Source organism: Pavona decussata, unplaced genomic scaffold (genome assembly GCF_977016875.1).
Source record: "Pavona decussata unplaced genomic scaffold, jaPavDecu1.1 SCAFFOLD_236, whole genome shotgun sequence".
Taxonomy (NCBI): domain Eukaryota; kingdom Metazoa; phylum Cnidaria; class Anthozoa; order Scleractinia; family Agariciidae; genus Pavona; species Pavona decussata.
Window position 1 is genome coordinate 495,874 of NW_028145641.1, and position 25,029 is coordinate 520,902.

The following is a 25,029-nucleotide window of genomic DNA, read 5'->3' on the forward strand; positions in this document are numbered from 1 at the left end:
CGCAAATCGTACGGTTGTAAAAAAAACTATATACCCTAAACTTTCTTTCGCAAACTTTACCGATGCAAAATGGATTTCGTATCAATGGCAGTTTTCACCTGCATTTTTTTTTTCGGCCTAAGATCGTAACGTCCATTCATGATTGAACGTTATTATAACATCACCTGGTGTTGCTCCCTTTTGTTTTTGGCACTTATCATGGTATTGTCAAAAAACTCAAGTCGGAAAATACAATAGCGGCACGGTTTGTAAAACAAAATGAACACAGGAGTCCTTTTGAACCACCTTGCTGTTGTTTAAAGGTTTCTGTGCGAAGTCTGTTTCCCGGGACGATTGGAGCGTTAAGGACTTTACAATGAGCTCTAAGCTCTTTCTTTTGCTCCCAGAAAACACTGAATTCTGAACTCGGTTCCAACTTAAATCCTGCTCGTGGTTGAAATCTCTTTCTCGAACATTCGACTTACAGTGTAAACACTAAAGAGTCGTAGTTTCCCGTGGTACAGTTCGTTTCCGACTCAATGTTGCAAAATAATTTAATCTGGTAATTTTTCTGTTTTAACCTAGGAGCACATGGGAGCCGGCTGTGAAACAAGACACCGCTGCGGGGCTGATTTTACCGTTCGATTTGACTGGCACAGCAGTGTTCGCTAAACATCAGCTGAAAACTGCAACATTTCCTTTGTGAACGGTCTTTGTTTCTTAATTTTTACATTTTATGCTGCATTGAAAGGTAAGCTAACATATGACTCGACATTATCATTTATAGTTACTGTATTCTATAATGGTTTTATGTATCCCCTGGAACATATTTCATGACATTTTGGATCCCGCAATTTTAAAAAAAAATGTATAATCTACAGGGAGAAAACAGATTCACTGGTGACTTGCGTCTAAAATTGTTTTCTTGTCGCAAAAGCAAAATGGCCTTTTATTTTTATTTTATTTTATTCATGGACGGCGTAAATGTGTGCAAATTGCTTGTAAGTAACTGATATCCGTCGAAAAGCTAGGGATTCATGCCCAATATTTTAATTACATGCCGCCCTACTTTTCATAACTATAATTTTAGACATGAGCTTTAGGTCAATTTCCTCGGTGGCGTAAAATTTAGGTGGACAAGAGCGTAAATTTTGCTTCTATAGCTTTACGTGCATGAGTAAAATGAAGAAAATTTGTTGAAGACTTGCGCACGGCCAATGCGTACAGCTGCTATTAAATTAAAAAAGGCAGTAATATTCACGTTTGCGCGCTATATTTTGTTAAAGTTGAAGCGCAGTCAGCGGAGAATGATGTTACTTGGCAATCAAATAATGGTATAACGACAACTTGTCCGGCAAAATAGGGTATATATAGACCTTTAAAAATCCACAATGGTAGGAGGCTGAACAGTTTGCTACTTGAATAGCGTGGCCTGAAAGGTGAAAAGCAGGTGAGATTTTGTCAATTCAACCTATCATTGGAGATCTTGGCTCGAGGCAGGTGAAAGTTGAATCGGGACTTGAAAAAAAGCCAAGCCTGACTGAAAGGGTCTCCAGATTGCAAGACAGCTTTCAGCTTTACTTGTCGGCCACGCTGATGTCTAACATAAACGCTGAATACCTGCGTTTTCTCGATCATGATTTCCACAGTGTCAGGCCAAATGCAGTGGGTATGTAAAATTAAATTGAAAAGGTTAAGATGAAGAATACTGAATTCACTGTAGTTTAGTTGCTTTACATGTTTTTCCTTTCGTCTGGCAGGTTGCGCTCTCGAGCCCATTTTTAGCGGCCATTCAATATTGATGAGGATGGATTCACTAATTTTGACTTTATTTTCGCTCTTCGCATTGTCGGGTAAGATAAGCCATTCTAATTTTTACGTCAATCATATTTCTGCCTTTTCTTTCGAATGAGAGATATTCTGAGAATTCCTGACTCTCTAGAAAAGCCTGTCATTCCCATTGTTAGGATCAATGAGTAAACAATATCATGCATTCAATATAGATTGATTGAGCAGATCTGAACTTGAACACTGTTATTGGACATGTCTAGTTTAAAGGGATTTGCAAACGTTGATGACTTGTTTAAGTTCGTTTATTGATATTAAGAATTGTTGTGTACAACAAATCTCCGCGGGGAGGTGTTAATAGTGATACAAGAGACTCTTGAGTGATATGAATAATTCGTTCGAGCCCGCGTTGTACAGCGGTTTCTGTGAAATACATGTGCTCTTATCAGTTCTTGCTCATCCGCCATCTTGTCAGTGTCTCGTGTGAACTTCCCCGAGAACATAACAGAATGTCCAGCTAAAACCTCGGGTAGGGTGGGGGGGGGGTGGGTACTTGGCTATATAAGGGCTATTTAGGTATGTGCGGTGCCGTAGGGTATGGTTTTTGAACGGTTTTGGTCTGAAATACGGTATCGATTTAACCATTTCGGTCTTAAAGTCTGAAGACGGGTTTGGATTCTTGAAACCAGACCCCGGTTGTTAAAAGAGCGGATAACTCTATTCCGATGGATAAATTGCTATCCAGCGAATAAAATGTACTCCAACGAATACGTTTTATCCACTGGACAGCGACTTATCTGCTGGATAAAGTTATCCGCTCTTTGAACAACCGGGGCCAGGGGCCCGTTTTTCGAAAGTCCCGGGCCCGATAAGTGTCTTTGGTGATAAATGTTTCTTAACAGAAGTCAATTTTTGTTAGCTTTGAATGCTAAATTTTAAAATCTTATAATTCTATGAAAACATTGGCCAAATACCATGTCTGTAATCACTGTGTAATCCGCTGATTTCATCAAGAGCAATGTTTGAATATTGTCGTCAAGGTCGACATCTTTAGACGCCATATTGGATTTGTGGTCTCAAGTGGTAGCCAGCGGAACCCACGACCATGCGCAATCTGCTTCTGTCAGTGGGAATCCTTGTGAGACCTCGCGTGAAATCACACTCTTTCGCACGGCGCAGTGTGTCAAGAGAGCCATAGTGGCTTTTGGTGGCTTTTAAGATCGCCAATAGTCAGTAATCCTTCTTTTGGATTCCCTTTACAGATTCTCTGAGGTGGAGCATCAGGCAACCACTTGTGGTTCACAAAGGATCACCAGCCACATTAGAATGGACGGTGTTATTAACAACGACAGAAAACGCGAGAGCAACTCGTTTTTCCCTAATTCTCTTGGAGCGTGAAATGTTCCTTTACAGCAATCGATGGCAGGTTATGGCCATCAAACAGTTTTCTAGTGGAGTTCACAAGGAAGTCGGTAAACATGATACTTTTGATGTCATTCCTGGAAATGATATGACTCTCAGGTTGAACAATGTCACGGATACGGATCTGACACGGTTTCGCTGTACATTTCTCAGCTCTTTTGCGGCACCCAAGAGTATCCTTCAAGTAGAAATAAAAGGTAAAGGTGTTTGGAGATTATACATCGTATTCTACGCCAAACGCAATCTGTCGTTTGCTTTTTTGCCGCCTGATATGTAAAAATTGTCCGGGAATACTCTTTTGTGGTTTGGGGTGTGCCGCGGGAACCGTGAAAACCTTACCCTAGCATATACCATATTCAGCTACAATTTATAATCCTATTCTAGGCTAGGCAAACAAAAATCCTTAGCCTATCCCATTTCAATTTTTCATCAGTTCCTCGTAAAAACCGTATCCCAGACTAACAGCGGCACATACTCGTGTATCTGTAATATGAGAGTACCTGTCGTCGAAATATTTGTTCCGCTAGAAGTTTATTTTTAAATCCTGATTTCAATAGCTCAAACTAACCTAACAATCCTCTTCGTCTCTGAGGAGGGGGGTGGATAAAGCCTATATCTACTATCTCGCAAAGCTGAAGAAATTTCATAAAAGGACAAAAGTGCTAAGCAGCGAGAAAGTCAACACCCGTGTCTGATATACCGTTTAAAACAAGTGTTTTGATGTTTCCAGTCGAAATGGTCTTTTACGAAATCAGGCAATCCATAATGCTCCTCTGGATTCTTCTAACGCCTTCATAGTCTTGTTGTTTATTATTTCGTTCCGTACCCTCTAGACCTCCCAGTACAAGTGCGTCTTGTCGGTGGTACTACTCCCAATAAGGGTCGAGTAGAAGTATACCGCAATGGATACTGGGGCACCATATGCAGTAAAGGCTGGGATATACCGGATGCGTCAGTTGTCTGTAGAATGTTGGGATACTTGGGGGCCTGGACTGCAGACTGTTGTACTGAATATCGAGGAGGCACTGGTCCGGTTTGGTTAAGCGAACTGTCCTGCACTGGAAGAGAGAAGTCCTTATCAGAATGTGGCCACAGTGACTGGGGAGTCAATAACTGCGATCATTCAAAAGATGCAGAAGTGATATGTCACAGTCCACCTACAGAACAGCATTCAACTGTAATCACGCCCCAAGTTTTGCGATCCAGCACACCGACACTGACGATGCTAACATCAACCATTCAAACACAATTATCGCCACGTACGTTAACTGTTCAAGTCCCTTTGACACCATCTACGACTAGTGTGTCCCTCAAAGCTGCTTCACCATTTAGTTCATTGTCGGCCGTTGTGCCCACTTCTTCAGTGTCGGTATCTCCCTCAATCATTCCCACTTTACCACCCGGTAAGTAAACATTTGACAAACGCCGTTACGGTAACACTTATGAAATGACAACTGTATGGGACTTTTAATCAGAACTCTTGCTCTTTCTTGTTACTTACCATCAGATAAGGAGATCCTAGAAACAAAATTGGTGAGACAAGTTGTTATCTAAAGCATGCGAAGTCGATATTAAAAGTCGCACTCGTACTCAAATCCAAAAGTCTCTAATTAACAATTAGATTATGAGCTCGAAATTTCTATAGCGTTATAGTTGATGAGGGCGAAGCCCGTATTAACTATCACATATAGAAATTGAGAGCAAATAATCTAATTGTTTTAGTGTAAAACTACTAGTCGTTTAAAACCCTCTACACAGGCTCATCAAAAATGCGAAAAAGCGGCCGCCATTTTGTCGACAACCGCACGCTGTTTGGCTACTCACTCTACTCACTATCTACAACAGAATAGATAGTGAGTAGCGTAGCCAATAAGAGAGCAGTATTCGTGATAGAACGGTAGTAGATTTGTTCTAATGCTGGATATACTAATGCTAAAATAAACTTTGAATTAGTCGGTGAAAGCTACTTCGAGCAGGGCAAACGATAACTACATGTACAGCAATAACCTTGTTAAATGTTTAGATGTGGATTAAAGTTAATCTTCCAACCAACAATTGTAAAAATGAAATTATATGTGAACACGGGCGAATTGTTTAGGAAAACGCTGAGAAATACGCATATAGACTCTTGATTCTAGACAAGACACGTGGTGATAGATGAGTCCCGAAGGTCGCTGATAAGCCTCCTTGTCAGTTCAAATTCAAATGTAGTCGTATAGTCATCCCATCAACGGCTCTGCACTATCCGAAAGAAACCGACTTTTAAAGCTGTTTTCTGCTTTCTCTGCAGTCATATATGTCGAGATACTAGATGACCTGCATGGTTTCCCAAGTCGAGGCCGCGTGTCTCTCTACTACAATGGGCAGTGGGGAACGGTATGCGATGATTCATGGGACATAGCTGATGCGCATGTGGTATGCCGTATGTTGGGTTACCCCAGAGCTATTGGTTTTACGATTGCGTCCCACTTTGGCGGTGCCATGGGTGGGCCAATATGGCTGGATGAGGTGAACTGTAGGGGAACTGAGAACACACTTGCGGCGTGTCCTCATGGCGGCTGGAACATGAGCGACTGTGATCATACTAAAGACGCAGGAGTGATTTGTGACCACAACTACACTGCAAATGCAAAAGGTGAGGTTCATTCAGTTCCAAGATGCATCAGTCATTTCCACAATGCCTATCCCCTCCCCGGGTATACCCCAGGCGTTAACATTTTTGAAAACAAGCTTTCAGATGCCCCACGTCGAGGGCAAACGACTTTTCAAATACTCTACAGTTTAAAAATAAGTCCATTTCTTATTTTCTGGGCATACCTTCATTCTAATGATAACATTTTCCGGCCAAGCTAAGGTATAGGTAAGTCCTATTTCTCAGTATTTTTACAGTAAGTATTCTTTATTTGGATCCCATCTTATTTATGTCCTCCTTTGACATAGTTTATCACAAATTTACTTGCTTCCTGATTAAGATATCACTTAAAAGAAGTGACAGTACTGTAAGGTACTGTAGAAATCAGGAGGTCGTCATATTCCAGGCAGGAGGCTACTGCCCGACCCCCCTAGACTTACGATGTGGAAAAATGCCTCACTTTATTATGCCCGACGAGGGTGGGTGCTGCTGGAATTGTCGGCAGCGTTACTTCGTAAAGTGCCTGAAATGTTAACTTTGTGAGAAACACCTCATTAATGTCAGGGCGCTTTCTATTTGTCAGAACTGGCCGGCCAGACCAGGCAGTTCGCAAATGGAATGCGCAAATTTGAATGTCTGGTTATAGACTTCAGAATAATGGATACCATTTTCGGAATGTTTAAGTGTACAATTTTTTGTACAGCAATACTTTTTAAATGTCCCACTCTAAGTAACTGGTCTGGCTGGCCAGTTCCGACAAATTAAAAACGCCCCTAGTTCTAGTTCATTTCCAGTGCGCTAACCTAACGTCTTGTTACAGACGCAAGTTGCAACTTTGACACGTGGTACTGTGGCTGGGATAATGGTCCTGGTAGCCCAGCGGCCTTCAAGTGGACCCGTCAATTTGGACGTACGCCATCTAGTAACACTGGGCCATCTAGGGATCACACTACAGGGATCGGTAAGCTGTGGCATATCATATTAACGATACATGATTCGATTAATGCTTTAATGTGGTACAATGAAGCTTGAGGACGCCAACCGGTCACACCGGACTGTTTAGGCACATTATATTCACGATAAATGATTTTATTAATGATTCCTAATTCTGAGGTACTTTTGCGCAGTTAAAGGAACTTCGTATTAATAATTGTCTTCGACGTAGAAAGAACGCACCCCTGACTGCGTTTGGAGTCATTCGAGATTGTATGGGACAATCGATCGATCAACAAATGAACGAATGGATATTGGGACGCATATCTGGCATTCCCCGCAGGTTTTGCTGGGGCGGATGGCATCATCACCAACTTGGTAAAGGGGAGAGAGCTTGGGATCGAGATCACCGAACCCACTCCATTATCTTTGATTATTACTATAAATATTTTATATTCAGGTGCAAGAAATGAAATACCTTAACATAGAGTTTGGAGGTGAACACTATATGAAAACTCCCCTTTTAAGAATAATCTCTTGCGAATTTTTTTCCATCAGTTGAACCGTACATTCATTTCATCTTTCGTTGCAGGATATTACTTCTTCACAGAAGCGTCAGGACGAATGAGGGGTGACGTTGCTAGACTCGAGTCTCCAAAGATACAAAGCAATGGAAATGCTACATGCATGGTGTTTTACTATCATCTCTATGGACAGTCTATTGGCAGCCTCAGAGTTAAAGTTAGAGATCAAGTTTTGTGGGAGATATCCGGAAACCAAGGAAACAGTTGGTACAAAGCCACGGTGCCCCTTAACTTGGATGGTATTTACAAGGTACTGAGAATACTAGAGTAGTATGCGTTCATCGAAAGCATTCGTTAAATGATGCAGTAGGACTAACGGTTGTATTTTGGAGTGAGAGTTTTTGTTGGTTAAAATGTAATAAGGCAAAATCCTCTGTTGTACATTTTCCTCCTTCGGAAATAGGCTACTCAAAAGGATATGAATTGCAATGAATACTTATTTTTGAAGCAACTCGTTTGAATAATTTTAGTATGTTAATATCTTTTGTGTCTACGTTTTCTACAGGTAACTTTTGAAGGAGTGGTTGGTAACACTGCTTTCAGTGACATCGCTGTTGACGACGTTGAGTTTCAAGAAAACACAGTATGTGACAAAACGGCTGAGACCTTAGGTAAATGGAAAATATCAAAAGCTGGCATTTTCTATTTTCTATCCCTTCACACCTAAAAAAGAGTCACGGAAGCTTCTTTTAGATCATCACCATCATCATCATCATCATCTCCATCGTCGTCATCATCAGTTCCCTCACACTCATTTTCACCCCCACTTTCCCACCACCACCATCATCATCATCATCATCATCATCATCATCATCATCATCATCATCATCACTTCCCTCTCACTCTCAATCTCACTTTCACCCCATTCCCATCCTTATACCCACTCAAGCCCCCCCCCTCCCCCCCTGCGCTACTGATCACCATATTCGTTCTAATCTCCATCTTTATCTAGTTGTCTTTAAACCTCGTCGGGCAACAACCTTCCTCAGTCTCATCTTTATGCTTTATTTTGTGCCATTTTTCCAGTTCCTCCCAAGATTGTTTGGATTTCACGCAGTCGAGAGGCTGAACATGGCAGCAACGTAACCTTAGCATGTATAGCGACTGGCCTTCCGACACCACGTGTTGAATGGAAGAAAGATGACCGAGTACTATTGGAGAGTTACATGACTGCTAACATCACCGTATTCAACATCTCTGAGGTGGACGGTGGAAGCTACGTGTGCTCAGCGTTTAACGTTGTGAAAAACGACACAAAAACAACAGCGATCCACGTTGAAGGTTGGTTGGTAGGCTTAGACGGCTTCCAGTTTTCTTGAGTCGTCTGGTCTTGCAAGTTTAATATGATTTGATGGTTTAAGGTACTCGTTAGTCAGTCAGTCAAATCGGACGTCCTGAAGAAATGTTCCCCTTTAAATTTGAGAAAGCTAGGATGCATTTTCTCGGTCTTCGAAAACACACTTGAACATTCCCTTCACGCCTTACTGATCAACGTTTGTCAATCATTTCATATTTTTGGGTCACGAGAGTTTTAATGTGTGTTTGACGTTCTATTTTTGGTGAGAAAAATTGTCATAAAATTTGGGTCAAAAAGTTGCAGGGTGCAGAAAACAAATGTGTAGATACGTTACAATTACTTTTCTGGTCAAATGCAAAAACATTGCAAGTCCTACTGTTTTGGGAGAAAAAACTCTGTCAATCAATCAAGGTTCGAGTTATCGGAGGTTAAGTTACTGTATTGTATAGCGAAGATGGTTTTCTACTTTGGATTCGTCGTCAGTAAGAGATCGAGCCGTAACCGATCTTGATGTTTCAATGTTCTATGCTAGTATGCTATAAACGCATGACATCCCTTAGCAATCACACTTGGGCGTTTTTTAGAAAAAGATTTGTGTCCTCAATGTGGCTACTGCTGGGTGGATGGACAAAACTTCGTTATCGCGCGTTTTTACGGGAATGTCTTTCTTTACATTTAGGGAGCCCGAAGGAGGCCACCATCACCACAAACGTCTCTTACAATGTGGCTGCCCTCGGGGAACATGTTGCTATGCAGTGTTCCTCTAGAGGTTTCCCTCAACCAGTTTGTCGACTTCACTACAGAGGAAATTTGTTAAACGTCAACGGAAGTGGTTATGTCATTCACAACTTCACAGAAGCAGATCAAGGAGTTTACACCTGTAACTGCTCCAATGTGGCGGGGTTGGACGAGGCCAATTTGACTCTTTCTCTTTATGGTTAGTATTGTGAATGTTGTAAACACATTCGAAACTATATTAAGCGGTTACCTTATAAAGTCAACTCTCGCCTTACGAACACCTCCCTATTACGGACACCCCGATAATATGGACAGCAGATAAATCCCCGGTGAGGCTAAAAGAATGATTTGAATTTAAAGGGGAAGTATCACGCAAGTTTGCTGTCATTTCAAAACCTATAAATGTTTGTCTATCAGCAGAAACAACGAAATAATTGTCCAGTTTGTTATATATTATCACCCCAGTGCAATAAAACTGTCGATTAGTGCCTCTGGCCAGTGACAGAGTAGGTCGAAATGGATTTAAACTTGAAAAATGTGAGGCTAATGTTTTTCAAGTACTCGCATTTTTGTTTCCAAAATGCGCTAGAACAGATCACGAGTTGTTCCTTTCAAGAATTGAGTTGATTTCTTTCCTTTCGTCATTCTAGAATTATTTGGCAGCTGATTAAAGGTCTTAATTCATCATTTTTAACAAAAGGTATCAAAAACCCCATGATACTTCCCCTTTAACTGCTTTATCGCATGAGGAACCATCCCTTTATCTCTGGATGTTGGTTAGGTATTTGATATTTGGTGGAACGTAATGCCATTGACAAGATGTAGATACTGTTAAGAATCACTGATTTGTTGGGTCATTCGATACACAGAGAATAACAGATCTTAACGTTAATACTTTCTTTGAACCCTCAACAGAATGTCCTACAATCCACACCGTTCTTCCGAAACATCAGCTCAGAAATGAAACCGACACTTTTGAAATTTTCTGCAATGCGACGGGATACCCGCCTCCAACAATAACATGGACAAAGAACGGCAACAACAGCAAAGTATACCCCACAGGAAAAACACTGCGAGTAGAAAATGCGGCCAAATCGGACTTTGGAACTTACGAGTGCACAGCCCTCAGCATACGTGGGGACCATGTTACCGCTATGGCAACAGTTGAGCTGGACTATTGTAAGTTAATTTTAGGCTACTTGACTTTGTTCTCTATTATAGTGCTTTGTCCCCATGTGCTTCTGTGAACCCAAGTACGATTGATTCCTTGTAAAGAGGGAGGGGGGGGGGGGGGGGGTGTGCGTACACATCTTATCGGGAGACTGTCAAACTACTATGTAAACGTGACTAATATCTGGGTTTGCCGGGCTCATGGCTGGGTTGGAAGTATTTGCAGCCATGGGGCACTCCATCCAGGGGCTTACTGACCATAAAGAAGGGCCCCTAGATGTCCTAGGTGCCCATTCACCATTATGTTGTGTGGAGCAATTGGTTAAAATTCGTTCAAGAGACAGTTCATCTTATCAAACCACTCCTGGAGATTGGTTGGTTGTTTGTACTGATAACGAATAGTCTGTTTTATGACAACGATGCTATGGACATTTCGTGGAGACCAAGCCAGACATACTAAGTACAATCTGAAATCTGCCTGAAAAACTGTTCACATAAGGGGAGAAGAAAATAGAAAATTTATCCTCGGCAAACTAAAAGTTAAGGTTTGAAATTAAGATCTTGGATAAGTCTTTGAAACGCCGTGAGTAAAGTTGCAAATCGAAACTTACAATAAAGTTGTTAGTGACTTGAAACGTCCATTTACAGATTCGCCAGTTATTGTCTTCTTCCCTGGCAACATTACTGTTTTTGAAAGTGAAAAGCACAATGTCACACTATTCTGCAATGCCACTGGCCGACCAACAGCAAGCCTTTCCTGGATAAGTGTGAGTGACGAAACAACAGTGGCTTCTGGGAATACTCTACTTATCCAAACTGCTGATCGAACAGATCGTGGAGAATACAGATGTGAAGCGAACAACGGCGTAGGCAATGCTGCGTCTAAAACAGCTTATCTTGATGTGCAATGTAAGTGTATTTCACCATTTTTGAACGTTAAATGCTTGTAGTTCTTCCTCTTCTGCTACGCTGGTGTAAGCATTTACTTAGTTCAAATCTGGAAAACAATCTCAAATAACATTTAATAGATTTTGAAAAACGGACAACACCATGGGACAGCTGACAGTGTGACGCCTCTTCTCTTCTTCCTCCTCAATCCATGTTTACCAGCAAATCCTTTTTCTCCCCTTTCTTGTGAGGGTGCTGATGGATAGTGGGGACAGCTTGACATAATGTTGTGTAAAATATAACGTGTTTTTGCAAACGAAAAACGTTTTTGACCACTTAATCTAAGGGGTTAGAAATTGTCGTTTTAGTAATTATTATCACATTAATAATTATCATTATATTATACTAGTATTTGGTAACGCTTGATAGCAACGTGCTCGACGATAGGCTAACATGTGCACCTTATGTGGCCATGCATGCAGATATAAGATTGGTCTAGCCTCACACAAGAGACGCCACCGACCTAGTAACACAACCACAGACTGACTGCCTAACACTCATCTTTCGAAGCGAAAAGTCACTTTGCGGTTTACAACAGTATGCCCTAATCAAATTCGCCTTTTATTGTTTGTTAAAGATCCTCCGTCCTCTACGAGATTAATCACCGATAATGTGAACGCATTGGTCAGAGGCAATGGTCGCATTGTACTCACTTGCGTGACAGATGCCAACCCACCGGTCAGTCAATACAGGTTTTATCATAACGATGTCTACCTCGGAACCAGTTTGACAAGAAAACACGTGATCGAAAAGGCCAGGCATTATGACGCAGGATCATATCAGTGTGTACCTATCAACAGCCTGGGGACTGGGACCAACAGCTCTGTTGTCGTTTCTGTTTATGGTGTGTATCAAGCGTAATATATTTTTATGGTGTAACAACCTTTACAGTCACTATAGTTTCTAAACAAAAAAAGTGCAAACTTGGTAAATTTTAAAACTGTTTTCACACTGAGAAAAAACTTGAACATAACCTTCAGTTTCTCAGCTGTTCTTTCTTTCTTTCTTTCTTCTTCTTCTTCTTCTTCTTCTTCTTCTTCGTCTTTTTCGTCTATAATGCTTTCAATGTATGTAAATAAACTTCAACTTATACAGCGCTGTTTACATATGCTCATCAACAGTACTTTACAAGACTTCAACAGTACTTTACAAGACTGAACTTAAAGATCTACCACAATAATAACGCTAATGAGAAATTAGAAAAAGCTTCTCTAAAACGATAGGCCATACGTTTCTTCTTAAAAGCGTAGAGTGATTTCGTTTCCTGTAGCTCCGTAGGAAAGGTATTGCATAATGCTGGAGCTGCGGCATAAAATGATCCAGCGCAAAGTGCAGCGTTGATTACGTATCACGCCATTTCCGTGAAACCTTAGAGCAAAACGAGAAGCTTATAATTCATTAAAACTGCCTGCTCTTTCTGTGGGCTTCTTAAGCGACAAAGGTTCCAGTGTAAGAGAGGAAACTCACAAACTTTTCATTTTATTTGAAGGCGCCTTCTCGATCATTAACTCTCCCCACAATATTACTGTCAACGAAAGTGGAAGTGCATCATTTTTCTGCAATGCTACATCCTACCCTCCAGACCAAGATCTCGTAACTCATATCTCCTGGAGTAAGGTGGGAGACATTAGCAAAGTATTTCCATCTGGACAACAGCTTGTTCTTGATAACGTGGATCGCTGTGATGAGGGAACATACGTCTGTAAGGCTACGAATGGATTGGGACTTCCTGATACGGCTACTGCCGTCCTGAGCGTGTTACGTAAGTAGTAATTAGGTTGTTCGTTTCAAGATCACGGTTATAAAAGTGACTTGCGATTCTGTTACAAAGACAAAAACCGGCGAAGAAAGCTAAAAATATTCCATTTGCAAAGGTGTTCATGTTGCCTTTCTTCCTTGCACTCGGAGGCTGGTATGCCTCTCGTAATGCTTTGTTTTGTGTCGGTATCCGGTTGTGTCGCCTTAATTAATGTTTGATGGAGGCAGGGAGTTCGATCGCGAAGTCGGCGACCTGGCACCCCTCCGTTAAGGTGAACCCTCTCTTTCTATTTAGAGGTGTGATTATATTAGACGTACTATGCCCTGGGGCGATTACACTGACGCTAGTTGGGGAAAAGAGTGAGGTCTGCCCATTAGCGTTAACTAAACACAAACAAAATGTATTTCACGAATGAGATTGTTAAGGCGCAACCGGGGCTGGGAGAATCTTCGCGAAAATTTTGGAGTACAGTTCTAGGTGTTTGATACTATATTGAAGTAGCAGCGCATGCATCCATAAAGTAAGGAAACAAGTAAAAGGAGTCGAATGAACAACATCAGGAAGAAATAAAAAGCACGCGAATGAACAGCGTAAGGAAGCAATTAGTAGCTTGCGGTGAACCGCATAACAAAAAAGGTGACACCACGCGAATGCCGGAACAGCGTAAGGAAGCAGGTAACAGCGTGCGACTGAACAGCGTAAGGAAGGAAGTAACAGCACGCGATTGAACAGCGTACGGAAGCAAGTAACCGGCAGCATCTGCATGAATAGCGTAAGTAAGTCAGTAACAGAAAGCTACTTTAGAGCGTAAGAAAGCAATATTTCTGCATCAATGCAAAGAAAGTGGAAGAGGAAGTTCTGTTTTTAGATTTGGAACATCACCCCTAGCCATTCTAAGATGTGATAATTAACATCTCATCATCCATTTAGAAAAACGTGGTCGCGTGATCTCTTAATACAAGTGGCCTTTTCTAATTAGACTCTCGTAATTTCCAGTCTATATTTCGCCGGATGATTAGAATACTATTGAAGTGACTCTTTGGAAATGCTAAGAGGAATTTAAGGAACCCCATTAATGATGGTTTTTCTGAACACTAGCTAGACGAATAACTGATCAACAGAGAAGATCTCTAGCCTTAAACAAATCTTCTAGAAACCTTTTGTTTCTGATATTCTTAGCTATTTGAAGGCAAAGCTTAATTGGAACCATTTCACCCTCAAGGTCGTAACTATTCTGGGTCAGTGTTTAACGGATTTAGAATAATAATTTTGTTGAATCTCCGTATCTATTGCGATTTGTAGTCGCGTTTTCGACAAACTGTGCACATCAGCAAGATATCACTAATAAGGTCAATTGAAAGATTGTGACAATTGTTATTGAATCCTATTTATGTCATCAATATACCGCATTAGAGATGCTGAAAAATCGAACAAATACATAGTTATAAATTTAAACTACAATGACTGTGCATGTTCCCCTAGTTTTCATTATATGCCAGATTATCACCCGTCTCCGGAATGACTCTGATCTCTTGTAGCGTTTAGGTTACTTGTTTTGTATATTGTTCTGTTCTCGAGTTGCGGGCTGGTAATTGGTGTTTGCTGCAACACGAACAGCAAATGTCTTTCAGGCCACGGCCGTAACTGCAAACAAATGTTAGGCAAATGATTGGGTTGATAGTTAAAGACAGATAAAACATTACATAAGCCACAATCCAGTAAACTTTATAAAAAGAACAGGAAAATGCAATTTTTAATTCGAAGAATATTTAATGTGATATTAAAGGAACGAGGCAAACGTAAAATGCTGCCATGATGGAAAATGACATCTTAACTGCTTCCTGCTTTCTTCTCGTTCTCTGGTGTACCGTTGAACAGGGGAGAGCTTTCTGTTGTCTTCGTAAAGTCACTGCTATGACGCAATATAAGATAGTGACGGCAATAAATGGTACAACAATAAAAAGGGCGGTGTACACTCTTGGGTAATCTTCGTTAACCATAGCTAGTCTGTCTGGCTTAATCGTGCAGATGACACCGCCATCAGCTACTTCTATTAAATGGAGCAAATACAGATCGATCGATCTCACACTCATTGCTACGATCCATGTCGAGGCGATTGCAAAGGCGCGAAATCTAGACGAAATGCAATGGACTTTCATTGGAAAGACCACAGCCACAAAGCGATCCAAACCGATCCAAACGAGACTTTGAGTAGATACAGCAAGCGAAACTCGCTCCATAAACACATAAAGCTTGCAGAAAACTAATCCAGCAGTGCCACTCAGATGCCATTTGTGGGAACTGGTAGCTGTTTCCGTCAAGCGAACTGGAATGGACATTGATGCAAAGATGAAGTCAGAAACCACCATATTGACAATAAAGTAATTGACCGTCATACTCAACTCAGGCCGCTTCCATATGATTGTGATTATCAGGGAGTTTCCAACCAAGCTTGACAGAAGAATAACAGAGAAGACTAGAATTTCGGTGACTTTAACTGACAAGGGAATGTCGAAGATGTTGCAACCTGAATACCACGAGGATACGTTTTGCCCCATAAACGATCCGTTGGTGTAATTTTCATAAAACATGTTGTGTCAGATCTCCTTTAGTTCTTGAAGATTTCAAAGGCAATTTCAGTCAATGGTCTCACAGTAGCGTTGTCTTTGGTAGCATTTTTGTAGAAAGTTCTTCCGTTGAGCTTACTTCAATGCCTCTCTTTTTCAAACCAGCGTCAAAGATGTTAACAAGGTTCCAACATCCCGCGGTTTGTTAGGGTTCTTGGTCACCGTTACAGCGGTTACCAATAACACGCGACCTCTTGCCTTCAAAAGAGTTGAATAAAGTTGCGTTGTGGTGGACGTCAATCAAAGAAAAACCGTTGAAATTATTTTAAATTCTGACGACATTTCAAGGGTAACACAGCCAAGAAATGGACAGTTTATCCGCTTATAGATAGTAATTTTTATCAAAGTTGATTTCCAAGCCAGTTCACCTAAAAGAAAGGGCATCGTTTAGAGGATACCGTAGTTTTGAATGAAAAATTTTAGATTGCTGCACGTGATGATTTGTAAAATCAGCGATGCGTGCGAGATAGCAAATTGTTACGTGCAATGTAATTTTTAATTTTTAATTCAAAAATACCATTTTCTTTTCACTTGATCTGGCTTGGAAATCAATTTCAATAAAGTTTTACCTTTTCGTAGCAGGTGAAATTCTCACCGGGTTGCCTTGGAATCTTGTCAGAATTTAAAATAATTTAAAAGGCTTTCTTGATTGACGTCCTTCAAAACACAAGTTTATCCGACTTTATTGAAGGCAAGTGGTCGCGTGTTATTGGTAACCGCTGTAATAATTTAGCACTTGCATCCGTGAAATTACCAGAAAAAAAAAAGGAAAAAGAAAAAGAAAAGAGGAAAGGATCGAACCTTTGTGCTTCTGACTTGAATACTTCGAAATACAAATACTACTCTTTCGGTTGCAAAGAACTAGAAATTCACCGTTCCTATTCAAACGAAACTTAATTTCCGTAAGACCTGTTGTCTCTTATCTCCTTTAGTTCCTCAAGATTGTAAGGCAATTTCAGTTAATGGTTTTCCAGTGACTTTGTCTTTGGTTGTGCCTAAGTAAAACCTCTTCCGTTGACCCTGCTTAAGATACTTTCTTTTTCGAACCAGTGTCAAAGATGTTAACAAGATCGCAACATTGTGCTGTTGTATGGAGTTCTAGTAACTATTAACAATTTAACATTTGCATGAGTGAAATTACAAGAAAAACAAAAGAGGAAAGGATCGAACCTTTTGTGCTTCTGCCTTAAATACTTCGAAATACAAATACTACTGTCTTGGATCCAAAGGACTAGAAATCCACCGTTCCTATTCACCGAAAAATAATTAATCATATGAACGATCGCAAAATTGCATTCTAGTGTCACAGGAAATTAAAAGGACTTTTTCAGTTTGCTCGAATAAGACAATTGTAAATGGTTAAACGCCTGTTTCGAAGTCCAGGCCTTATATTTAATTTCAGTTATTAAAGAGAAAAAAATATTATCAGCAGGATATAGAGAGAAAAGAAAGATTGAAAGAAACGATTAAAAATACTTGGGGTACTTCAATTGGAACAACCGGACAGTTGATCTCATTTTGCAGGTGATAATTAAAAAAAATTATAATTTACTTTAGGTACAATACTTATACCTGTGGGGAAAATTAATGCACTTCCTAGTTAGTTCCAGTTCCCAGTCAAACTCCACACTTAATTGTATAACAACAAAATCATTGGCAAAAAGTGAAAATGTGTACTAAAAATTTGTTTCTGTGTAAAAGAGTTGCTAACTGAGGTTTACCCAAATAACTCAAGTTTTTTTTTTGAAGCCTAAGCGCAAAGCAAGTTTTTTTTCACATTTTGTCAACGACTTTCAACAATTAACAAGATTTGACTATTTTTACATGATACGAAAGCAAAATGAAGTGCTAAGTGAAATAAATATTCACATCATCATAAATTTGCAACACGATAGCGTTCTATTTAGCGACTGTTTGCATTTTCAAATTAATTTTGTCAGAAACACTTCAAAAAGAACACTCGTTTTAGGAACTATAATGATTTCGGTGTCTTATTTTACTCGAATTGCCAGGTTCTCTCTTATCAGCTGAATAACTCTCATATCCTGAAGATTTCATTTCTTCTTTTCTCTGGTCGCTCCTACGCGTACGTGTCGTTATTATTCTGTCTCAGTGTTTCACTGATTTAGCGTAATAATTCGGCCGACACTCCGTAATCATTACGAGCTGTGTTTTTGACGAACTGTGTATGGCACGAAGATATCAGTATCAAAGTGATTTCAAAGGTTTTTACAGTTTTATTGAATCCTATTGACGTCGTCAATATATCGCATTAGAGATGCTGACAAATCGAATAAATACATAGTTGGTAATTTAAACCACAATGATTGTGCATGTTCCTCTAGTTTTTATTATATCCCAGATTATCATTCGTGTCCGCAATGACTCTGATATCTTATATATAGCGTTACTTGTTCTGTATTTTGCTTTGTTCTCCAGTTGCGCGCTGGTAATTCATTGGCGCTCGCTCCAACACGAACAGCAAATGTCTTTCAAGCCACGGCGGTAACTGCCAACAAATGTTAGGCAAATGAGTGGGTTGATAGTTGAAGACAGGTAAAACATTACATAAGCCACAATCCAGTAAACTTTATAAAAAGAACAGGAAAATGCAATCCTTAATTCGAAGAATATTTGATGTGATATTAAAGGAACGATGCAAACGTAAAATGCAGCCATGATGCAAAATGACATCTTAACTGCTTCCTGCTTTCTTCTCGTTTTCTGGTGTACGGTTGAACAGGGGAGAGCTTTCTGTTGCCTTCGTAAAGTCGCTGCTATGACGGAATATAATATCGTGACGGCAATAAATGGTACAACGACAAAAAGGGCGCTGTTCACTCTTGAGTAATCTTTGTTGCCCATGGCTGCCCTGTCCATCTTATTTGTGCAGATGACACCGCCATCAGCTACTTGTACCAAATGGAGCAAATACATATCGATCGATCTCACACTCATGGCTACGATCCATGTCGAGGCGATTGCAAAGGCGCGAAATCTAGACGAAATACAATGGACTTTCATTGGAAAGACCACAGCCACAAAGCGATCCAAGCCGATCCAAACGAGACTTTGCGTTGATACAGCAAATGAAACCAGCTCCATAAACACATAAAGCTTGCAGAAAACTAATCCAGCAGTGCCACTCAGATGCCATTGGTAAGAACTGGTTGCTGTTTACGCCAAGCGAACTGGAATGGACATTAATGCAAAGATAAAGTCAGAAACCGCCATATTGACAATAAAGTAATTGACCGTCTTTCTCAACTCAAGCCGCTTCCATACGATTGTGATTATCAGGGAGTTTCCAACCAAGCTGGACAGAAGAATAAAAGAGAAGACAAGAATTTCGGTAACTTTAACTGAAAAGGGAATGTCGAAGATGTTGCAATCTGAATACCACGAGGATACGTTTTGCGCCATAAACGATCCGTTGGTGTAATTTCCGTAAGACATGGTGTCTCTTAACTCCTTCAGCTCCTGAAGATTGAAAAGCAATTTCAGTTGATAGTCTTCCAGTAACGTTGTCTTTGGCAGTATTTTTGTAGAAAGTTCTTCCGTTGAGCTTACTTCAATGCCTCTCTTTTTCAAACCAGCGTAAAAGATGTTAACAAGGTCGCAATATCCTGCGGTTTGACAGAGTTTTTGGTCACTGTTAATAATTTAACATTTGCATCCGTGAAATTAAAAAAAAAAAGAAAAACAAAAAAACAAAAAAAAGGAAAGAATGGAACCTTTTGTGCTGTTGGATAGAGTTCTAGGTAACTATTAATAATTTAACATTTGCATGAGTGAAATTACAAGAAAAACAAAAGAGGAAAGGATCGAACTTTTTGTGCTTTTGCCTTTAATACTTCGAAATACAAATACTACTCTCTTGGAGTAAAGGACTAGAGATTCACCGTTCCTATTCAAACAAAACTTAATTAACACTGAAAAATAATTAATCATATGAACGATCGCACAATAACATTCTAGTCTCACAGGAAATTAAAAGGACTTTTTCAGTTTGCGCGAATAAGACAATTGTACATTTTTTATGAAAATACTCAAATAAACAGCTATTTCGAAATCCATGCCTTCTGTTTAATTTCCATTATTAAAGAGACAGATATATTTTCAGTAGGAAAGAGAAACAAAGTATTGAAAAAAACGAAAAAAAAGCTACTTCAATTAGTGCAACCGGACAGTTGATCTCATTGTGCAGGTGACAAATAAAAATGATTAAAGGGATACTCTAGACCCCAAAACAACTTTGGCTTAAAAAGTAGCATTTGGACTATAATAAAGGGTAAACGGCACAAAAAGTACAAAAGAAACAAGTAAAAGGCCGAAAATTGCTGGAGAAAGGCGAAATTTTCCCCTTTTTGAAGACCGGAAGTAAAAATCGTCTTTAGTGGAGCACGTGATCGATGACGTAGAATGAAGAACCGCTCTTGTTTACAACACTGAAGAGAATATGGATTCTGGTGATTAGCGCAGTTCTTTTGCTTGTTTTTCTTCTGAACAAAATAGTACAATCGAAATTGCCGACGGAGCAATGTTAGCAGAGCTATGAAGGCGCTCTGTCGTATGTGTTTAGCCGTGTAACAGCGAAGTGAACTCGGTTACGGACTCTACAAAACGAGTGCGAAGGGTGTTTAAGAGCGGATAGTAATGCATTCTATCGCAAATTCAGTGTATTTCAAATCCGCAATGAGGTTTCATTGGCGATTGAATACGTTTTGAGTAGCATTAAAGTTTCCTTTTTATGGTACGGCGTTGTTATTTGAAATCCAGTTTAGTTACATTTTTAAAAAAAATCCACGTAAATTTTACCCCGGGAATTGGCCTGTTAGAGACACAGCGTACAAAGCTCAGCGAAAGCTTGGAGATGTGGGCAGCTTTCATTGTAACGATTCACACTTTACAGGAGCGGTACCTCTACAAACAGCCATTTTACGACGAAGTCTAAGCCCATAAATAAATTCGGAAGTCATTGTGTTGTGCTGGGCCTTTTGGGACATTAAACGAGTTTATACCTTTCCTTCCATATTGCATATTGCGTTCTATTAATACCGCATTCGAGCTCACTTTACAGGGATTTTTTCCGCTAAGTAACGATACTGGCAATTTTTCATTGCTTTCCATTTTAAAGCAAAATAAGGCCTTTACCTTTGATATTATGCTGATTTAGAAAACGGTGTTCACCTTTGTTGGTCATTTTGCCCTGTCGCGCCGCGTATACAGCGAATATATATGACTGAGTCGCGTACCTGAACTGAACAAGGTTAATGAAATAACTGCGATACTACGCGTGCTCGAAAGGTAAGCTTAAGTATATCATTATCGGCTAATGCTAGTTTTCTTCAGGCTGCACTGCAATAACAATTTCTTATTATTTTTCAAACATACAGTGAACCCTAGCTAGTTCTGGTGGAGTAGCTTGTTTTGTAATCTGTCTGGTGCGAGCGGCTTCATTGGACGTGCTGTCCTCCACCGGGCCTATGGTCGCCTATGCTCTTATTTTCTGATAGTCCTTCTTTAAAACAAGATTGAAATGGCGTTTTGTGAGCTTTTCATCTTTCCACAGACACAGCTGTGATAATTTGTGGTTGAGAACAGTCTTCAGAAAAGTGAGCAGAGGTCGTGGGGTTAGCAAACAAATCGAATCGCGTGTGTCCGAACCACCCGTACAAAACCCGAAAGAAATGCGAATTACTAAGACCTTCACCGTTGTTACTAGAATTAAGCATAAAGCAACCATAAATCGATACGGTATTATTGAATTTTCCTCAAAACACGAACCATACATTTTATTTTGGAATTTTAAAATCAAGCCATTTACCGAATCTTGCTAAAGAAATCCAGGGGAATCTAACCGGAAAAGGTTTGGCGAGTTCTTCTTTCTACGTCATTTCCGGTTTACGGCCCAAGCCTTGCTTCGAATCCCGTGACGAGAAACTTTTCGCTTTTCTAGGCAAAATAGCGGAGATCGAACTCCAATTTTGGTAAATATCTTTTATTTGGGTCATAAGCTTTCTGAATTTGGAAAGTTGTTTTGGGGGCTAGAGTATCCCTTTAACTTTAGGTACATTACTTATATTTGTGGGGGAAATTAATACACTTCCAGTCAAACTCCACACTTAATTCTGTCAGGACAAAATCATTGGAGAAAAGTGAAACTGTTTACCAAAAATCTGTTTCTGTGTAAAAGAGTTGCTAACTGAGGCTTACCCACCGAACTAAACTGTTTATCGAAACCTAAGCGCAAGGCAAGATTTTTTCACATTTTTTCTACGACTTTTAACAAATAACAAGATTTGGCTATTTTTACATGATGCGGAGGCAAAATTAAGTGCTAGGAAAAATAAATAATCATCATCATAAATTTGCATAATGCTTGATTTCTATTTAGCAACTGTTTGTATTTTCAAATTTATTTTGTCAAATCATGGATCATAAAACGTTTTATGATCCATGGTCAAATATACTGCAGGCTGAACATAAGTTTTACGAACTATAGTGATTGCGGTGTCTTTAATTTACTCGAATTACAAGGTCTCTCTTATCTGCTGAATAACTCTCATATCTGGAAGATTTATTTCTTCCTTTCTCTTTCACTTCGGAGGTAGGATAAGACGGTATGACCTGGTAACCTTTGCACTAAACCATTTTACCTTCAAGGTCGTAATTATTCTGTCTCAGTATTTCACTGATTTAGCCTAATAATTAGGCCGACACTCCGTAATCATTGCAAACTGTAGCCGTGTTTTTTGACAAACTGTGTATAGCACGAAGCATCAAAGTGATTTCAAAGTTTGTTACAATTGTTATTGAACACTGTTTAGGTCGTCAATATATCGCATTAGAGGTGCTGACAAATCAAATAAATACATAGTTGGTAATTTAAACCACAGTGATTGTGCATGTTCCTCTAGTTTTTATTATATCGCAGATTATCACAACGACTTCGCAATGACTCTGATCTCTTGTAGCGTTACTTGTTCCGTATTTTACTTTGTTCTCGAGTTACGCGCTGGTAATTCAGTGGCGCTCGCTCCAACAGAAACAGCAAATGTCTTTCAAGCCACGGCGGTAACTGCCAACAAATGTTAGGCAAATGATTGGGTTGACAGTTGAAGACAGGTAAAATATAACATAAACCAAAATCAAGTAAACTTTATAAAAAGAACAGGAAAATGCAATTCTTAATTCGAAGAATATTTGTTGTGATATTGTAGGAAGGGCGCAAACGTAAAATGCTGCCATGATGCAAAATGACATCTTAACTGCTTCCTGCTTTCTTCTCGTTCTCTGGTGTACAGTTGAACAGGGAAGAGCTTTTTGTTGTCTTCGTAGGGTCACTGCTATTACGCAATATAATATCGTGACGGCAATAAATGGCACATAGACAAAAAGGGCGGCGTACGCTCTTGGGTAATCTTCGTTTACCATAGCTGCTCTGTCTGGCTTATACGAGCAGATAACAACATCACCGACTCCTACTAAATGGAGCAAATAAAAATCGATCGATCTCACACTTATTGCTACGATCCATGTCGAGGCGATTGCAAAGGCGCGAAATCTAGAGGAAATATAATGGACTTTCATTGGAAAGACCACAGCCACAAAACGATCCAAACCGATCCAAAAAAGACTTTGTGTAGATACAGCAAGTGAAATCCCCATCACAAACACATGAAGCTTGCAGAAAACTAACCCAGCAGTACCACTCAGATGCCATTGGTAGGAACTCGTCGCTGACTGTGCCAAGCGAACTGGAATCGACATTACTGCAAGGAGAAAGTCAGAAACCGCCATATTGACAATAAAGTAATTGACCGTCTTTCTCAACTCAGGCCGCTTCCATACGATTGTGATTATCAGCGAGTTTCCAACCAAGCTTGACAGAAGAATAACAGAGAAGACAAGAATTTCGGTGGCTTTAACTGCAAAAGGAATGTCGAAGATGTCGCAGCCTGAATATGGGGAAACGTCTTGTCCAATAAACGATCCGTTGGTGTAATTTCCGTAAGACATGTTGTCTCTTAACTCCTCTAGCTCCCGAAGATTTTAAAGCAATTTCAGTTGATGGTCTTCCAGTAACGTTGTCTTTGGTAGTATTTTTGAAGAACGTTTTTTTGTGCTTGTTTCAATGCCTCTCTTTTTCAAACCAGTGTTAAAGATGCTAACAAGATCGCAACATTCCCCTGTTTGACAGAGTTCTATGTGACTGTTTTAAATAATTTAACATTTGCATCCGTGAAATTGCAAGAAAAACGAAAGAGGAAAAGATCGAACCTTTTGTACTTCTGCTCTCTTGGATGTAAAGAACCGGAAATTCGCCGCTCCTATTTAAACAAAACTCAATTAACAATGAAAAAATAACCAGGATTCGCGCAATCGTATTCCTGTATTACAGGAAATTAAGGGCACTTTTTTCATTTTGCGCGAATAAGACAATTTGAAATTTTTATGAAAATATTCAAATAAATAACTATTTCAAAGTCCATGCCTTATATTTAATTTCCGTTATTGAAGAGACAGAAATATTCTCGAGAGGAAGAACTTAAGAAGAACTTAATTTAATTATTCGGTATTACGTCGCAAAACATTTCTAACAACAGTTATTTACATGGCAAAACATTTCCGCCCGCAAATAGCAGGTGCTAGTCGAGGCGGGCGGAGAAAAGGGGGCCAGCAATCTGTAATAAATTAAAGATTGAAAGAAAGGAGAAAAAACTTGGAGTACTTCAATTGGTGCAACAGGAAAGTTGATCTCATTGTACAGGTGATAATAAAAAATAATTAACTTTGAGTTCATTACAATGTGGGTTAAACTAATACACTTCCTTGTTAATTCCGGCTTTCAATCAAGCTCCACACTTAATTCTGTCATAAACAAAATATGTCTCTGTGTAAGAGTTCGTAACTGAGGTTTACCCACCAAAATTTTATTTCATTTATTATTTTTGAAACCTAAGCTCAAGGCAAGTTTTTTTTCACATTTTGTTGACGACTTTCAACCACTTTCAAATTTGCATGATAATAGCCTTCTGTTTAGCGACTGTTTGTCTTTTACACTTATTTTGTCAAATTAAGTGGAAGAGCATAATTTTCACCAACTATGATGATTTGGTGTCCTTTAATTTATTTACTCGAAATGCGAG

General features: G+C 39.7%; 3 protein-coding genes and 1 pseudogene across 4 annotated transcripts in view; 1 reads left to right on the top strand and 3 right to left on the bottom strand.

Annotated features, from left to right (window-relative positions):
• Positions 1 to 25,029, top strand: part of LOC146457901 (uncharacterized) — a 34,193-nt gene that overhangs the window by 2,148 nt on the left and 7,016 nt on the right. The window contains exons 2-15 of the mRNA XM_085091413.1: positions 565 to 730; positions 1,740 to 1,832; positions 3,030 to 3,386; positions 4,023 to 4,592; positions 5,480 to 5,824; positions 6,642 to 6,782; positions 7,347 to 7,588; positions 7,844 to 7,949; positions 8,365 to 8,619; positions 9,315 to 9,572; positions 10,289 to 10,552; positions 11,192 to 11,452; positions 12,069 to 12,335; positions 12,981 to 13,253. Of these exons, the coding sequence (XP_084947539.1) occupies positions 1,781 to 1,832; positions 3,030 to 3,386; positions 4,023 to 4,592; positions 5,480 to 5,824; positions 6,642 to 6,782; positions 7,347 to 7,588; positions 7,844 to 7,949; positions 8,365 to 8,619; positions 9,315 to 9,572; positions 10,289 to 10,552; positions 11,192 to 11,452; positions 12,069 to 12,335; positions 12,981 to 13,253 (3,391 nt within the window). The 5' untranslated portion in view covers positions 565 to 730; positions 1,740 to 1,780. The remainder of the gene's footprint in view (positions 1 to 564; positions 731 to 1,739; positions 1,833 to 3,029; positions 3,387 to 4,022; positions 4,593 to 5,479; positions 5,825 to 6,641; positions 6,783 to 7,346; positions 7,589 to 7,843; positions 7,950 to 8,364; positions 8,620 to 9,314; positions 9,573 to 10,288; positions 10,553 to 11,191; positions 11,453 to 12,068; positions 12,336 to 12,980; positions 13,254 to 25,029) is intronic.
• LOC146457902 (QRFP-like peptide receptor) lies at positions 13,264 to 16,038 on the bottom strand. The gene has a single exon (XM_085091448.1). It carries the CDS (start codon positions 15,839 to 15,841, stop codon positions 15,020 to 15,022), a length of 822 nt encoding a protein of 273 aa, XP_084947574.1. The 5' UTR covers positions 15,842 to 16,038; the 3' UTR covers positions 13,264 to 15,019.
• Positions 18,126 to 24,585, bottom strand: LOC146457903 (QRFP-like peptide receptor; annotated as a pseudogene). Its single transcript, XR_014858351.1, has 2 exons — positions 24,296 to 24,585; positions 18,126 to 19,876 (listed from the first exon to the last, which is right to left on the bottom strand). The product of XR_014858351.1 is annotated as a QRFP-like peptide receptor (transcript).
• On the bottom strand, positions 22,341 to 24,168 carry LOC146457904 (QRFP-like peptide receptor). The gene has a single exon (XM_085091444.1). It carries the CDS (start codon positions 23,897 to 23,899, stop codon positions 22,904 to 22,906), a length of 996 nt encoding a protein of 331 aa, XP_084947570.1. The 5' UTR covers positions 23,900 to 24,168; the 3' UTR covers positions 22,341 to 22,903.

Coding starts and splice junctions, on each gene's coding strand:
- LOC146457902 (XM_085091448.1), bottom strand. CDS start 15,841: ATGTTTTATGAAAATTACACCAACGGATCGTTTATGGGGCAAAACGTA.
- LOC146457904 (XM_085091444.1), bottom strand. CDS start 23,899: ATGTCTTACGGAAATTACACCAACGGATCGTTTATTGGACAAGACGTT.